We start from the raw sequence: 17,002 nt of genomic DNA on the forward strand, positions 1-17,002 counted from the left end.
TGGCTTATTTCATTCATTCATCTTCTGTAACCGCTTGTCTTGTGAAGGGTCATGGGGGAGCTGGAGCCTGTCCCAGCTGTCATTGGGCGAGGGGCGGGGTACACCGTGGACAGGTCGCCAGTCTATCGCAGGGCTGACAAAGAGAGACAGACAACCATTCACACTCACATGCACACTTACAGCCAATTTAGAATCACCAATTAACCTAACCAGCATGTCTTTGGACGGTGGGAGGAAGCCGGAGAGAACCCACGCAGACACGGAGAACATGCATACTCCACACAGAGAGTCCCCAGTCGTGCACCTTCAAACCGGGTGCCTCCTTGCTTGACATGACGGGAATCTCAAAAGAAATCAGCCAAGACCACAAATCAGGAAGGCTGTGGTGTTCGGCATTTGATTCAGATAACTCGTAGAGCTGTAGATTCAACTGTGTTTTCATTCTGGAGGCTTTGTTTAGTAGCACTATTGAGTTGTGTTGTGTTGCACCAGCATATTGTTTTGACAACTCCACTTTAGCCAGTGAACCGTGTTCAGTTCAATCCAGTCTAACAGCACCACAAACGACATCCTCCACAGTTATCACCCAGTCGTATCGCTACCTTTCCGACGCTGTTTCTGCGTAAACTGAACATTAAAGCCTGGCACGACGCTCAGGATTTATATGTACAATGTGAGACTGTTGTATTAGGACGCAGGTGTCAAACATGCGGCCCACCAGAGGGTCTAATCTGGACAATGTGAGACTGCAACTTATCAATGAAAATAACTGCTTTTCCCTAATTTGTCCACTGTTTTAGTAAGAGAAGTGGACAGAACACAACATTAAGACCCAGGACTAAACAACAGACAGCAATGTGCCCAAATGGCACTTATGTTTCTTAAGAAATTAAATTTTTTTTGAAGGGTGGTTTATCAAATGTATGTTCTCCTAATTTATTTGTTCTTCTTTGCACTAAAACAAATGGAAAAAACCCCTCTATAAGTAGTTGTCACTACTTATAGATTGTTATGCTATTATCTTACTGGTCTGGCCCCCTTGAGATCAGATTGTGCTGTATGTGGCCCCCGAACTAAAACGAGTTTCACCCCTCCCTGTGTTAGAATGTATTTATTTTCACTCGTGCACCAAACGAAGAGGCAGGTGAGTGTAACGGCGATGTAAGTCTCAATCCACAGCTATTTAGACTCAAAAAGTTCCTCAAAAAGTTCTTCCAAGGTGAAGTGATACTGCCCTTTCTCCACAGGCAGAGAGAGACGCGTACTGAGCATGTGCAGAGTAAATGTCATCACTTAAACTTGTCTAATTTGAGGAATTGAGTGTGTTATCATTGCACCCATACGGCAGGTGAAAAAAAAGAAACTCCCTGCACAGTAGTTTCCCTGTTAGTAGTTCCCCTGTCCCATGTTTATGTGTATATGTTTCCGTGTTTTGAAAAAGTAAAATAATAAGGGTAAGCTGATGAAGAGAGTAGCTGCAGCCCTTCTATAGCGTCTCGTCAAAATGATCCGTATCGCCTGGTGTTTTTATGATTATTTATTTTACGTGCGCTTAACGCGCCTGCATTAAAATGTCGTCGCCCTCCTTCACATCTCGTCTAACTTGTTTACCCGGTAGAGCAATTTAACTTTGTTTTTTCCTCCCCCAGCTGTAGCTGTTAGTGTGGGGGGTTCAAAACATGGGGGCACATTCCATCCTACCAGGAGGCATCCAACATGAGGCCTGCTCAATATGCTGGCGGCCCATGGTCTGTGAGGAGTTCTGCCCGTTTCTGCAAAGGTATATTAAAACAACACCATGCTTCTTCATTAAGACTGTAGCTTCATTTGATTTAACTGATCAATTTAATAATAAATACACAAAAAAACAATCTCCCATCTACATGAGTGTTGTGCCGTCCACAGTGAACCCAGTGACTTGCTAGATCAAACAAACGGGTGAATAAAATGAATGGGCAGCTATGGTGTTTCTCCACCAATCACAGCCTCGACATGCAGAGAAACTACAGCATGGGAAAGTAGGTTAAAGTTCAATCGGGGGAGAAGGCAAGTAAGGCAACGCTGCAGTCCGTTCCCACAGTGGAGAAGGGGTGGGTGCCACGGCGCTTTGGGAACCATCTGCACCTCTCGGCTTAGCTGGTTAGGATATCTGTTGTTAAAAAACAGTGTTATATATATGTGCCTGCACGCGAGAGTGGACGGCTGAGGGACGTGCTCTTGCAGACAAGCAGAAGGCTATGTGGGGGCAGGGTTTACAGGGGTTACAGGTCACAAGCCTCCTGGGTTTCTTTGACCAGCGCGGCGCTCAATGCAGGAGCGAATTGGGTCAATAAAACTATCCTCACTTCAGTCTGCAAATTCTTTTTTTTCCCCCATCAGAAGATGCCTCTCAAAGGAAAAGCTCACGATCTGATCCAAAAAAAAAAACATCGGCAGATATCTTGGTTATGGGAGGATTTAAAGACGACATCCGCGCAAAGAGCGCGTCGCCTGCGCCCCTGTCCCCACCCCCACAAAGAGAAAAACAACCAAAAAAAGAAAGATGCTCTCACAGTTTCATGCATGACAAAACTTTTTGTTTGTGCTGAACGGTGGCAGGGGAAGGCTGCAGGGAAGGATACAACATCTGCGGAGCAAGGTACGTAGCGGTATTGGAGTTTTGTGCATGGTGGGGCAGAGCTGTGGATTCATTCAGTGAATAACACAATCTAAAGGTAGGGCTGGTCTGTAGCGTTCCCTGGATAATGCGATCATGATGGTGCTTAGAAGAAGCGTTTCTTTTCGCTCAGGAAAGTTTTAATAATCTGAAATAATCTTTTTTTAGACTGCCGATTCGCTGCCCAGCTCGACTTATGCAATGATTTTAACAACGCCTTTTTATATAGGAGCAGTCGGAACAGTCCAACTTTATGTATTGTGTCCATCAGGAGCTGCTATGTGTTTAAGTTGATTTGCTGAGGTCTTTGTTAGGTGTGGGCGGTTGGCTCACGGAGCTCATATTAATCCGCAAAGGCTTACAAATCCATCCACCCGCCGCCTGGCAGCTGCCCGTGTTGGCATTAATTGCGTAATTGGATAAAAGCGGATGTGATTGTCATTGAGATCCATTTTTTAATTGCGTGACGCGCGCGTCGGCATCGCATCACCAGACCTTTGGCGCCACTTTGTGAAAACAGAGCTCTCCGACCTCGTTTGGCCTATAAAGTCATTATAACTCAGGCACAAAGTCTCCGGCTAAAAAACAACCGGCTGCAGAAAGAATGGGTTTACGATATTGGATCTTGTGCTTAAATTTGTGGAAATGGAGCCTGTTAAGTTTGAACTCCCTCCCCTCGTGTGCGCAACGCGTGGACAGACGGAGAGAGCAGACTTAATATGTGGATTTGATCAATTGTTATGAATCGGAAGAGCACAAAAACGCACATAATGGACAATATAGAACTAACCCATCAACATTTATTTACTATTTACTACATCTGAAGTCCTTTTATGGACTATTTCCGCCTTCTGTAAATCTATACTTCTGCCTCACAGACGTATAAAGTTACTTCACAGCTACAGCGTCTGATTACTTTGGAGAATGGGGTATTGTTTGCAGCATATAAATTCTGGTGCATAGTGTTTAAAAACGGTGCATATAGTGATTAAAACATGTTTTACTTTTGTTTTACTCACGTGGAGGTTTTCGAAGCAAGGCAAGCGACCACCAACGTAATCAATAACCACTCTGCTTCATTTTAATCTCGGTTTCCCTTCTATCACACCGCAATCTTCAGTTTTATTTTATTTTTTTAACCACACCACGCTACAGACAAACGGCTCTGCAGCTCTGCAGAGCATGCATTCATTCTGCAGAAATTATTTATAGAATGAGGTTAAATATTTCTACTCATCTGTCACTATCAATTGATTCTGTTTCAGGTGGCCTGGGCTGGATGTGTCTCGTCTGCAGGAGCTGGAAGGGATCCAGTGCATCGGTTCCCTCCAGTTCCACCCTGCCTCTTACGGTTCTCCAGCTAAGGTGCATCTAGTGTAGTTAGTGAAGTAGCTCAGTATCTACTGCCCTAGTTGCTCCTTCTGGCTGGAGGGCTTGTTCTTTTTCAGTGACTGAAACATTTTTTTTCACTACGTTTGCCCTGGAAACAGCTCCGTCTATGTGTTGAAGAGACTAAAGTTCTTCTATTAAGAGCACAAATATATGTTTGTTAGAACTGATCCTATTTTCTGTTAGCTGATTATTTAATGCCCTTTTTTTAGCACTGGTTATATGATGTGCAACTTAGCAAAGTCAACATACAACCTGATCATCAGTGTATGGTCACCCATAAATTATTTACGTCAGTGATGCACAAATCATTGTCCTTTAGTTTTGGTTTCACTGCACATTATATGATGCCACAGCGAACCTTGTGTTGCATAAATATGAAGGTGAATCGCACACAGTTTGTGCACAAATCCTCCCTTATTACTCTCTGATCCTGCGTCCCAACATGTAGTCGACTTTGCAGTCCCAAAGTGCTCACAGTGCAGGTAGTACACATTGACCTACTGCAGTTTGTGCACTTCAGGTATTGCTGGTCACCTTCCACCAGCCTGTTCGTTAGCCCTTAAAAAAAAAAAAAAAAAAGGGTGGCACTCTGCTGGGTTTTACAGTCAGTTTTGTTGGTTTGCTCTCAGCTTCTGCCAGTCTCTGCTGTGCAAATCCATGCAAAGCTCTCTGTTCCTCAGACTCTCACGGCGATGTGTGGTTTTTGTTTTTTTGTTGCTCCGAGCTTTGAGGAACACTTGAAAGGCAAAGAAAAATAAAAAAAAGTCTTTCATCGTAGGCAAAAAAAAGGGAATCTTTTTCTTTTTTTCTAACCCTGTTCTTGAGATGTTGGAAGCATTGTATAACACCTTTGACATTGCTGTTTGTCTTGCTGTTTCCAGATGGATGACTCCGTAATTTCAATACTTGACACGATCAAAGAAATTGCACAGTATCCATCTGCAAACCGCCAGATGTTGTTAAACGGCTGCACATATATTAGATTGTGCTAGTATGTGTGGAAATAAAGTAGAAGAACCTGCAGGAGCAAATCTGAACCTCCATGACTTCATCTTTCTTCAGTCTGCAGAGAGGACTAGACTAGAGCACATGCTCTCTCCTCACTTGTGTCTGCTGACATGCAGGGTGAACACTAGATGGCACCATCTCAGCTGTAATGGAGCCGAGTGGAAGTGAGATGGGCACTCGAGATGAGATCGATATGGAGGAGCAATCAGTGGAAAATAAAACAGCATTAGTTAATGTAATTACGGATGATAAGATGAGGCCGTTCACGGTCACTTTAGCTTGTTTTGTACGAATTTCTGAATGTTCCTCAGGATTTCTTTACTCTCCTCCATGTGGTTGAATAATAAAAGGCAATTTCATGAAATTCTGTCACAACAGTGTGTTATTTTTATTGTAATATATGTGCAGCTCCTGGCCGCTCTGCGCGCCTCTCTTGTAAACTACAGCCTACATGTACCGTACCCTAATTGCGTCCTATAACACACAGTGCCATTCATCTAAAACGCCAACAGCTCGACGCATTACTCCCCTCCTTCTACCTCCACTCCCTCACCCACGCAGGGCCAATGTATCCGCTCACATCTCTACTATTACGCGAGAGAGAGAGAGGGGAGCTCTCCTTACACGCGCAGCAGGGTTCACGTCCAGGCGCGCGCTTTTGAGGGGAACGCGCGCCATTTATCCGGGGCTTCTTCATCAGTGCACGGAGCTGAGAGTCAGTGCCGCAAGTGAAGAGGGACTTATAAGTTATCAGCACCGGTGTAGCTTTAGCAAGAGGTTCAGTCGGGGCTGCTTTCCACGGGAAGTGGGGGACAAACCGTTGAGGTGGGGGGAAAGAGAAAAGGAAGGATGCTGATCCGAGCGGACCAGGGAGCTGCAGCTTCACCCCGTCAGCGCTAACGCGGGATCCTCTTGTAACTTTTTAATGCGCTGAAGTTTATCTTAGCTGTCTGTTGCTCATTTTTCGGTCCGGGTTGGAAGGTTGCTGCTCGCCTGCCATGGTTGGTTCGTCGGTCCACGTTGCGCTCTTCCTGTGCGCCTTCCTCCAGCTGTTCCCTCTGCCCGGCGGACAGGTGCCAAACTGCCAGGAGGTGCGCACGGTGTTCCAGTCTCTGCACCCGGGCTCCAAGTGGGTCCCCGAAACCCCAGTGTCAGGTAACTCCTATCAATCTGTCGTATCAGCTACAATATCAGATACATATTCAGTCTAAAGCTTGTTTAAAACGCGACAGTATACTTCTCCGTGCTTTACGCACGCCTGAATCACCGTGGAGTTGATTTATAGCGTTTTAGCACAAACTGAAAACACTTAAATTCAATTCCACCGTGCAGTTTCAGAGGACATTATCATTTCAACAGTTCTCTATCGAGTCTGACCTTTTCAGAAAGAGCAGCGAGAGCCAACCCACACACACTCTCCATCCCTCTGGCTGTACAGTTACCAACCTGCTATGAAAACATCTACCTCGTTAAGTGTCTAGTTAAATGTGCAGGGTGAATTACATAAACCACACAGGGAAAAGTCGAGCTATTAACTTGTTAATCAGCTGTGGATTTCAACAGAAGTGTTTTAGTTCTTCCTAGAAGGCACAATTTCCATATTAGAGTCAAACCTCTCCATAAATGGTAATCATATGAGTGGGTCATAACACAGAGACGTTTTTTTCCCCCTGACCAGTCATTTTCTAATAGCAGGTTCACTTCCAGCAGAATTCCTGCACCTGAACACACCACACACACACACACACACGCAGGAAACTTTAAGTTCACATCAGCACAACAGGATAACTCAACATCCTTAAAACTACCACACTGTTAAATAAAAAGCTTACAAGATCGATTTGTTCTGGTATTGATTTGAGCATGGAGCCAAGTAACCTTTCCTGAAACTTTGATTCGATCGGTACTTCGAAAACTGGAAGGAGATGTGTGCATACTTTCGCAGCCCGTGGTTATGTGGGCTGGAGTGCTCTGCTAAGTTTGATGCTGGTTGTTCAGTGCGTGACGATGAGGGTGAACACCAAGACAAAGAGGGACGCTCTTCCTTATTGAGAGCTGATTAATAGTCGTGTTCAGGCTGCTTTTCTTGGCAGCTTTTCCTCAGCCACATTGTCACAGAATATAAATGAGTGGTGTGATGTGAATTGTCAACAAACAGAAAGATGCATTTTTCCAGCCAGGATGATTCTTGTCACGTGGAGCTCTGAAGTCACTGTCTTCTGAGACAAAAGTCACTTATAAATCTGAGCTAATTGTCAAATAATTCTTTGTATGTAGAAGAGCTGCAGCAGTAAACAAAGGCACCTGGACTGAGCTTTGTTTCCGCTTTGCTTTTTGGATACGCCGTGACCTGGATGACTGAGAACCTTCACAGACAATCCCCTTTCCTGTTTTGCAGAGCACAGCATGGTCGATGCTCTGGAGCCTGTTGCACTCTGAGTCAGTATGTAAATGGAGGATCCTCTCATGTGGCTGATCACAGCCAGCTGCAAATGTTAATTGGGTGTTTTAGTGTCATGTCAGCACAAGGGAAGAGCTCCAGGTTAATGTTTCCCTCCCCATCCTCAGCGTGCACTTCTCACTCGCCGGCGCCGCACTCCCATCCGACTCAAAGTGCTTTGCTAAACAACACTAAATGTTCCGTGAACATGGAGCGAGTGCAACAAATCCCCCAAAATGCTTCGAATCAAACGGCAGGAAAGAAAGCGCGATGCACTTTGAAGCATATTTGGTCACGCTCCCTCCGCTACATATTAATCTGCCATCGTGGAAGGTGCGTTGCAGCCCCCAACCACTGAGCCCTACTTTCCTCCACACATCCATCTTTAATCACACACCTTCCACACTGAGCGTTTCATCTGCCAACGGCGGAAACATAGACGCCGGGCCAAGAGAAATATTTAGCATCTCTGAATCTGAAGCGAAGCAGGCCAGCTGTCTGAGCCGGACACCACTCAGTTCACAGCCATTACTTACACTGGGAATCAATTCAGCATCAGCCACCATCAAGGGCAATTCATCTCCACCAGTAATAGTGTGTATGGATGGTTTACACCGTCTCTCTCTCCCTGTAGCTGATTAATTGCTGGTTTTATGAGCTGCCTGAAGATTAGGAGGCTCGCGATGAAGCACCAGATTCATGTGCAATAAAACCAAGATATCAGCCCTGATGTTCATCTTAGGCTCCCTGAGACGTGATGAAATGTTCATTTTGCTAAAGAAATCTCTTATCTCAAAGATCATTAACGTAGAAAGAGTTATTTTTTTGTATTAACAGCAGCACCTTTGCAAATCCTAAGCACGTCTGTTTGGTTTTATGATCATAGTGGAGCTATTCTTTGAGTTCCACTTAAACCTAAACTATTTGAAAATAAATTACCATTAAATCTGTAGTTTTTCTTTTTCCAAGTACATTTTTTTCCTTTTACGAAATGGGTTTTTTAAAGGGCCAAAGATGTCAATCAGATCAAGATCAAGGCTTAAAGGGGAACTACTGTTTTTTAAAACCTGGACCTTATTTCTGGCATAAAATACGATCGTTTACTCACCCCTATAACTTTTCTGTAATTTATAGTTATTCGGGAGATATTTAGATCCGCGTATATCCATATAGTGGGAGTGACTGGGGCACCGAAACACAGCCTCTAAATAACGCATTATCTGCCTTCTGACCTGGATAATGTCATGTCTGAGAGCCACGCGCACCCGTGATGGTCGGCTTGTTTACCTATAATTTGCTACTGCTATTGTTCGTCCACAACCTCAGAATCGGCAAAAATATTCAGCCATGTTACAAAAAACTAGCAGTAGCAAATTACAGGTAAACAAGCTGACCGTTGGTTGTGGGTGTGTGCGGCGCTCAGAGATGACATCATCCAGATCAGAAGGCATCATCCGGGGTCTGTAGATCAATCTACAGGTAACTCTGGTAACGGGTAACTCCGGACTCAACGGGGAATAGCACTAGCGTATCATAACAAAATATTGGTGAAATGAACGAGTTTCGCGGAAGATAATGTGTTATTTAGAGGCTGCGTTTCGGTGCCCCAGTCACTCCTGCTATATGGATATACGCAGATCTAAATATCTCCCGAACAACTACAAATTACACAAAAGTTATATGGGTGAGTAAACGACCGTATTTTATGCCAGAAATAAGGTCCAGGTTGTAAAAAAACGTAGTTCCCCTTTAATATATTTAGACAGAATGACAATATTTCCTCACACTTTGATTTCTGTTTTAGTTTTTGTCCCATTGAGAGCCTTGCGAAAAGAAGAGGGTACTGATGCAACTGTACCTGTGCAGCTACTTCAGCCCTTGAGATACATGCCTATCTCATCCATTTCCTCCAGGCTTTCATAACCAGGAAGTGAACTAGCACAGAAATGAAACTTAAATCTTGAACTTGTCATTATCCCAGTGTGGTGAAATACATAGGGGACTGAAGAGTCCACGACGAGTTTAAAGTGGACACATTTGAATAAATCTTCCCTTTAAAAACTGCTGCCTTTTACAAAAAAGAAAGAAAAAAGAGATAGAGATTTGTGTGTCCAGTGACGAATTACCCATCATTATTCAAGCGCGCATAAACATTTCAAAATGAATGCGCTTAATGAAACACAGTTATGGGGCGGTGTTTTTCTACTCCAGGTGCCATTTCCATAACTCTCAGCTCTCCTCCACTTCTGTCCTAATGAGACGTCTCCTGCATGAAATATGCAGCGAGTTTTCGTGTGTTTAGAACACTTTTGTCCTATTTTTTACCTCATTCATAATATATCCTTGTCATTAATTCATACCGGATAAGTTGGAGTCACAGTTACGTCTCCTGTAATTGTTCCGAACTTTGTGCTCGGTAACATTTTGGCAAGTAAATTTGGATCGGGGGAGGCGGATTGTCGTGCAGACTAATGCAACATGAGCTCTTCAGCTGAGGCATACGGCTAATGAAAGATTTATGAAATGACATGTTGAGAACGGACAGTCGTGATTTGGCCGAGGGACATATCATTTTCTGTGTGTGTGATGGGGTAATGTGAAGTGGCCTGTGTTGATATGGAGTATTGTGTGTGGGGGAGGTGGCTGATTCAGAGATATATCCGCAGGAACTCTGATAATGCTGCATTTGTTGCCAGGGGGGGCAAAGCACCAATAAAATCAAAAGTTTTTCTTTCCACCAGCGTGATTCAAAAGAAGTGAGAGCAGAGAAACAACAGCTAATACAGCTGTGGGAGTAGCACCACTCACGTCTTTGTTGTGGCTGTTGCTGTGGGTGGTTGGAGTGGCTGAAGGTTGAAATGGAGGCCGGGTGTCAGTTCGCTGCGTCGTATCACCACGTATGTGCACAAGCGGCAGATAGACACTTTACCCCGGGACATGAGCGCGGAAGCGGCTCCACCGCCTCGGCCGGTGTGTTTGAGCGGAGGACGTGGAGGATCTCTGACAGCAGCAGAGCACCTGATTCATGAGAGGAGCGTCCCATTCTCAGCAAATGGAAGAGAAGTGCTAGTTTGCTGCAGGCTGAGCTGACAGCTGCCACTTAGTTTAGCAGAAAAATACTCTACTCTATGCCTCTGTCTCTCCTCCTTTCTTCTTTCCCTATTTTTTTTGTTTTTGTTTCTTTTTTTGTTTCTTCATTTTCCATTTCTTTCCTTCCTTCCTTCCTTCTTTCCTTCCTTTCACTTTCCTACCTTCTTTCTTCCGTCCTTTTTCTTTTCCTTTCCTTCCTTTTTTCCTTCCTTCCTTTCTTTCATATTCTTTCTTTTTATTTCCTTCCTTCCTTTCTTTTCATGTCCTTTCCTTCCCTACTTCTTTCCTCCCTCCCATATTTCCTTTCCTTCCTTTCTTCCATCCTTCCTTTCCTTTCATATCCTTCCTTCCTTCTTTCCCTTTCTCCCTTCCTTTTTACTTTTCATATCCCTTTCTTTCTTGCTCCCTTCCTTTTCTTCCTTCCTTCCTTTCCTTTCATATCCTTACTTCCTTCCTTCTTTCCTTTTCTTCCTTCCTTGTTACTTTCATTTCACATCCTTTCTTTCTTTCTTTCTTCCTTCCTTCCTTTTCTTTCTTTCTTCCTTCCTATCTTTCATATTCTTTCTTTATTTCCTTTCTTCATTTCTTCCTTCCGTTCACTTCTTCCTTTATTCCCTTCCTTTCGTATCCTTTCTTTGTCTTTCATTTCCTTCCTCCCTTCTCTCCTTTTCTTGTTCCTTGTTACAATCATTTCATATCCTTTCTTCCTTCCTTCATTTTCTTTCTTTCTTCCTTTCTTTCATATTCTTTCTTTTTATTTCCTTCCTTCCTTTTCTTTCACATCCTTTCTTTTCTTTTCCTTCCTCCCTTCCTTCCTTGCTTCCTCCTTCCACCCTCTTTCTCCTCAGTAACAAGCTGCAGGTCATCCAGACTTGTTGTTAATCATGAAACAAACCCTGAGCGATCAGAGCAGATGCTGCTCAGATGACACTGGACCCTGCTAATAGCTGGATCTGTTCCTTTTTGGTCTAATTAAACACGGATTTGTATTTTATTTTATTCAGTTCTTCACTTCAACGTCTTGTGTTTACCGCCTCATTTTCCTTTTGTGTACAGCTTCTTTGACATTCATGCTTCCAGCTTTCAAATTAACGCTTCATCAAATGACTTAAAGTAGAGCAGTGAGCAAAGCCCTAAAAATACTTTAAAACAACAGTAATCCCCAGTAGCTAATGGTATTATTTTGCCTTATGTTGCTTGTAAATTGCTTTATCTTTACTTCACGTATTGTCTCTGCAAAGTGACGCCGGCTTATTTTGCCCTGGAGAGCAGGCCACGGATTCCCACGCGGTTACACTCAGCACTGGTAGCTGTTGTATAATTTATGCTCATAATGAACAGCTTTTAGCATATTCTATATCTTAATACAACTTGTTTTCCCCCCATGGTTTCCATAATTAAACTTGCATAGTTATAGCTTTCTAATTGGTGCCGGGAAGCTCAGACACTCGCTGCATTCGCGGCCGCCCTCGTTCCCTTGACTTGGAGTCCCAGAGCTTGTTAAAGATGAGAGGAGAGGGACTCCTCTCGTCTGTGTGTACACAGGACTGACTGAGCTCCTGCTGGAGTTTTCACAGTGGCCTTTTATAAAGTAACTTTTCTCTCAGGCAGCTGAGTACGGCCAGGCCGTGACAAACTGAAGGCCGATCAATGTGTTTTTAAAAGACATTCAAAGACACTCATAAAAACGCCAGCTGTTGTGCATGTTGAAGTGTCTGGGCCCTTTCAGGGTATTGATTGAACGTGTGTAATAATTTAAAGGCGTCACCTTGAACCGAGGTTGCATGCTGGGGAAATTTACATCTAAATTGCCCCTAGCCTTGCACCTTGTCCCTCTTCATTTTGCAGGAGAGAATTGGCCATCAGGACACAAAAATCGACTGATTAGCCAATAACGGGCTCATAGAAAGTTGCTCTCGGTGCCCAATAGCTATTAAGCTCAAGGTAGGTGAAGTGAAACAAGCTTGGAACACCACTGTGCATGGATGAAAGGGAATAGCAAAAAAGCAAGAGGAGGAGAAATAGAGCTGAGCCTAAAGCAAAGAAGAGAAGGAGGTAGCTTATTCCCAAGGGATCTGTCAGTCACAAAGAAGGCTTTATTTAGACGGTGTGATTTTATTGTTTGCGAAACTCTACGGGGAATCATCTCACTTCCTTATTCCTCACCACCACGGTGGAACTTCTGTAATGAAACACATTTATCATCTTGCAAAACGCTCGGATGAATCTGTCTGTTTTGCCGGAGATAATTGTCCCTCGTCCCTCTTCTCTGCTCCGGCCGCGCTCGCCTCACCTGCGGTGCTATTGACAGCTCAATAATTTTGCCCCTGCAGTCTGAAATTAGCCTGATCTTATCTGTCAGGAGTCTTTTGTCGGTATTGATTTAAGATATTAAGCCCGTCAGTATGCATGCAAAAGGTGCGGCGTGACAGCTTTATTGCCTCCTTCACTCATTAGACTGCACACCTTAAGCCCTGATGGGAGTCAGGAGTGCGCAGGGAGTCAGCAGAAGCTGCTTGATACCACAGCACTTATTAATTATCCGGACTGTCACTCTGTTGCATCTCCTGGTAGTTTAACAGCCTCCGTGCCTGCTGTTTGCATTGTCAGAGTCTTAGCTCTGATTCTGAAGATCCATTGTTTGAAGATCTCAAAAAAAAAGCAGACAAAGCCTGAAACCAACAGAGATATTCACTTTTGTCATTAAGATAAACCCTCCGTCTCCACAAAAGCTTTTCCTCCCTCTTTTGACGCACCAGCTATCAAAGACTTTCCTGATACGTTCACAATCTGAGCCCCCCCACCCTTCCAAATTAATCTCTCCGCTTCCGTCTCTTTATCCTCAGCACCGCAAGCAGCGGCAGCTGAAGCTGGCAGACTCCTCTGACATTTGTTTACCACGCCATCAATCAGGCCCTTGTCACTGACTTCTCTCAGGCAGCAGATCCCGCAGACAAGTCCTCAAATGAAGCCTCGTGAGCTTTTCAGCAGCCGTGTGGGACAGAGAGACCAGAGGGGATGAGAGGAATATTCACAGGGGTGCCTTCTTTGTATTTGAACTTCGAGTGGCTGTGCCTTATTTACTGTTAGATCTATACGTGTTTGGATTTATCAGTTTACAACAAGATACTTAAGAGGAGACTGCGTTTAAAATGGTTGTAATCATACACCTTTACCCCAGTTTGGATGTCCTTCAAATTAGAAAGTCCACATTTTCACCTGTAACTTCAGAGCTACAATAATCAAAAATGTGTCAGCACCAGAGACTGTAGCCAAAGAAAGTAGAGCTCCCCCTGGTGGCTGGCTGGAGTATAGGTCATAAGCTCCGCCCCCTCCATGTTAGTGGATGGGAGTTGGGCCGAAATAAAATACACGTCAAATAATAAATATACGTCAAATATATATATTTTTTTCAAAGAGGGTTTCAATCATTTCAGGTAGTTAATATAATATTGATGCATGTTCAAGTGAAAACTTTCTGTATTTCGTTTTACTTAGTTATTTGACGCTATCAAACAGGATGTGACATAATGGCGACCACCAGTTGCCATGCCAACCTCTCCGTAAAGCGATGCCGTGGGACCGTGAGAGTTGTAAAAACATTTTTTAAAAACAAGTACAGTGTAGAATCCAACATTTCCTTGTAGCTGGTGAAGGTAGAGCAGAGGGTAGTATTAATTAAAAAAAAAAAAAAAAACGCGAGTGAGTCTGGCGGAAGTGTGGTCGGGTTAGCGACATTGCGGCTCCGCGTTGCTCCACTCTCGGACCGTACTGCGCAGACTCCAAAGACTCCAAAGTCGCAAGATGGCGCCGCCCGTATACCCGGAAACATAGCATCAATTTGGCCAATGTGAGGATACACCGTCCATATTTAGATAAGTTAAGTAGAGATAAGTTTTAAATTGACACAAAAAGTAGTTTTTTTTTTGTTTGTTTGTTTTTTACAGGTGTCATGTCACTTTTGTAAGGCTTTATTGTTTGGTTGTAAAAACTCCTTTTTTCAAACTTTCACACTCCTTACAGCAGACCTGTGACATTGTGATAGAGGCATGAAATAAACCGAGAAAGAAAGGCTTTTTGGTGAAATGTGTCCTTCAGCGCATCATCACAGAAAAATCGCACTTCACTCACCATTACCGCTGCAGCAGCTGAACGCACCCCCCTTCTCCAAATTCCTACTGCTAAGTCTGTATGGGATTAATTGAAATACTTTCTCCGAGGCATATGTTCTTTGATCGGGGTGCGTGCAGCTAACATCGCCCCAACGAAACATCCTCGTCACCCTAGCCTTTTTCTCTTTTTTTTTTTCTCCTCTCCCTCTCACTGGCTTACATCTGCACCTTTCAAAAGAATCCAATTATTTCTCATCTGTGTAAACAACCTTCAGTGTCCGCAGCCAGGTGCACAAATGTTGTTTCATCGCCTTCGATCTTACTCTTGGCTATTTTTAATGTCATACAGAATGAAAGCATGTTGGAACCTAGGGTTGTTTGTCTGCATGCTGCACTGCTCCGGGCTCTCATCTTTGTGCCTGAAAAAAAAAAATGTATTTTTTTTTGATCCTCGGAGTGAAATGTGCAGCCTCGAGTGGTGGAAAAGTTTCTGTTGACCAAATTGATCTCTGAGGAGAACTACACAGCCCTGGTGTGATGCTTTACTGTGCATCAGAATGACATTTTTAAGCAGCAGTTTATTTTTGACTCCGACACAGCCTCTGCACAATGATCATACACTCATTAAAGCTGCACAATCTGCTGTAGATCGTGTTTAACATGCAGAGGATGCTGCTGAATCTTTTTTTTTTTTTTTAAACCCCCCCTTGTGTGTGCGTGAAGGAAGAGGCTCCAGTTTTTGAAAATTAAACAACAGTGGCTTTGCAGCTTCTTCCCTCTGCTCACCCAGACTACCATCCTGTCTCTGCTGATTTCCTGCCAGGTGCGGATCTGCAGGTTTGCCAAACCAAAGGCCCGACCTGCTGTTCCAAGAAGATGGAGGAGCGGTATCAGGTGGCTGCACGCAGCAACATGGAGTCTGGTCTGCAGGTTGTCAGCGCAGAACTCAAACGCCTCATCATCCAGAACGCCGCCATATTCCAAGGTAAGCGGCCGGTGCGGTTTGTCCGAACCTGTTCCAAGCGGGCAGGACTATTTTATCCAGCATGCAGAAATAGATGAAACAAAAAACCCCCCAAAAAACACCATCATAAGTTTTCAAATCAACTTTCTGTCTGTATCCACTTTCTTGGCTGCGCATCTATTCCACGTCAGCAGCTCCCTCCTCCAGACAGTGAGTCACATTTAAATAAAGCAGAAGCATAATGCACACAGACAGCGATGAGACGCTCAGTTGCTGTTCAACTAAATGTTAGACTGGCCGAGACGCGTGGTTTAAGTGACTTTAGCTGTAGTGTGGTTGTCGGTGCCAGACGTGCTGTTTTAGGAAGTGACAGCCTCCTGAGATTTGGCGCCCTGCAAGTCAGTGATGACTGTTATTCACAGAGAGAGAGAGAGAGGAGAAAAAAAACACCAGTCAGCAGCAGATTTGGAAACCTGCACGAGAATGGTCCGAGGAGGCCTGCTGGTACGTTTGGTTCAAGCTAACACGCATAGTGCAAGCTAATAGCTGACTTCACCGGTGATGTGAAAAGTGTGGTAGTTGTCAAACTTTGAAACCTGGGAGTTCAACCTTTGTCAGCTGAGAGCCAGAAGACGGAGACACGGGAGGCAGGGGACCGATGACGGTGAAATGACAGCTGGAGTGACAATGAGCTGATTCTGAACAATGTGACTGTCAAATCAAGAAGTCTTTGCTAAAGTTTTGCTTTAAAAAGTTGCTTTAAACACAATTTAAACAGGTGTTTTGCTCATGCATATAAGTTGTTGTCACATCACCCTCATTTAGCTTCTTTCCCCAAGCTTTTTAAAGTTCAAACAAAGACCATTGATAACACTTTATGTTCTCTTAAATGAAACTGTGTTGCCTCATGTTGCCTTTGTCTGGGCCAAAAAGTTGCACCACAAAGGCTACAGCTAACAATGCCTAGCTAACAATAACTCTACAAGCCAACAGGTGGCAGTATTTTGTATTTGTCTTCAAAAAGGGGACAGTAGAAGCAGTGTTGCCAGATACACGATAATTATCATATTTGTCTTATTGTTTTAAGGCAATATACGATAAATACGGGGCGGCACAGTGGAAAGGTGATTAGCACTGATGCCTCACAGCGAGAAGGTCCCGGGTTCGAATCCATGGGCCGACTGGGCCTTTCTGTGTGGAGTTTGCATGTTCCCCCCGTGTCTGCGTGGGTTCTCTCCAGGTACTCCAGCTTCCTCCCACAGTCGAAAGACATGCTCATTAAGTTCATTGGTGATTCTAAATTGGCCGTAGGTGTGAGTGTGAATGGTTGTCTGTCTCTC

General features: G+C 44.1%; 1 protein-coding gene across 1 annotated transcript in view; it reads left to right on the forward strand.

Moving 5' to 3' along the window:
• Nucleotides 1–6,054: 6,054 nt before the first annotated feature.
• gpc3 (glypican 3) overlaps nt 6,055–17,002 on the forward strand; it is a gene marked incomplete at its 5' end in the record, with an annotated part of 104,322 nt that continues 93,374 nt past the window's right edge. The window contains 2 exons of the mRNA XM_084549423.1: nt 6,055–6,211; nt 15,522–15,683. Of these exons, the coding sequence (XP_084405549.1) occupies nt 6,055–6,211; nt 15,522–15,683 (319 nt within the window). The remainder of the gene's footprint in view (nt 6,212–15,521; nt 15,684–17,002) is intronic.

This window comes from Chelon labrosus, assembly GCF_963514085.1.
Source record: "Chelon labrosus genome assembly, chromosome: 8".
Lineage (NCBI taxonomy): Eukaryota > Metazoa > Chordata > Actinopteri > Mugiliformes > Mugilidae > Chelon > Chelon labrosus.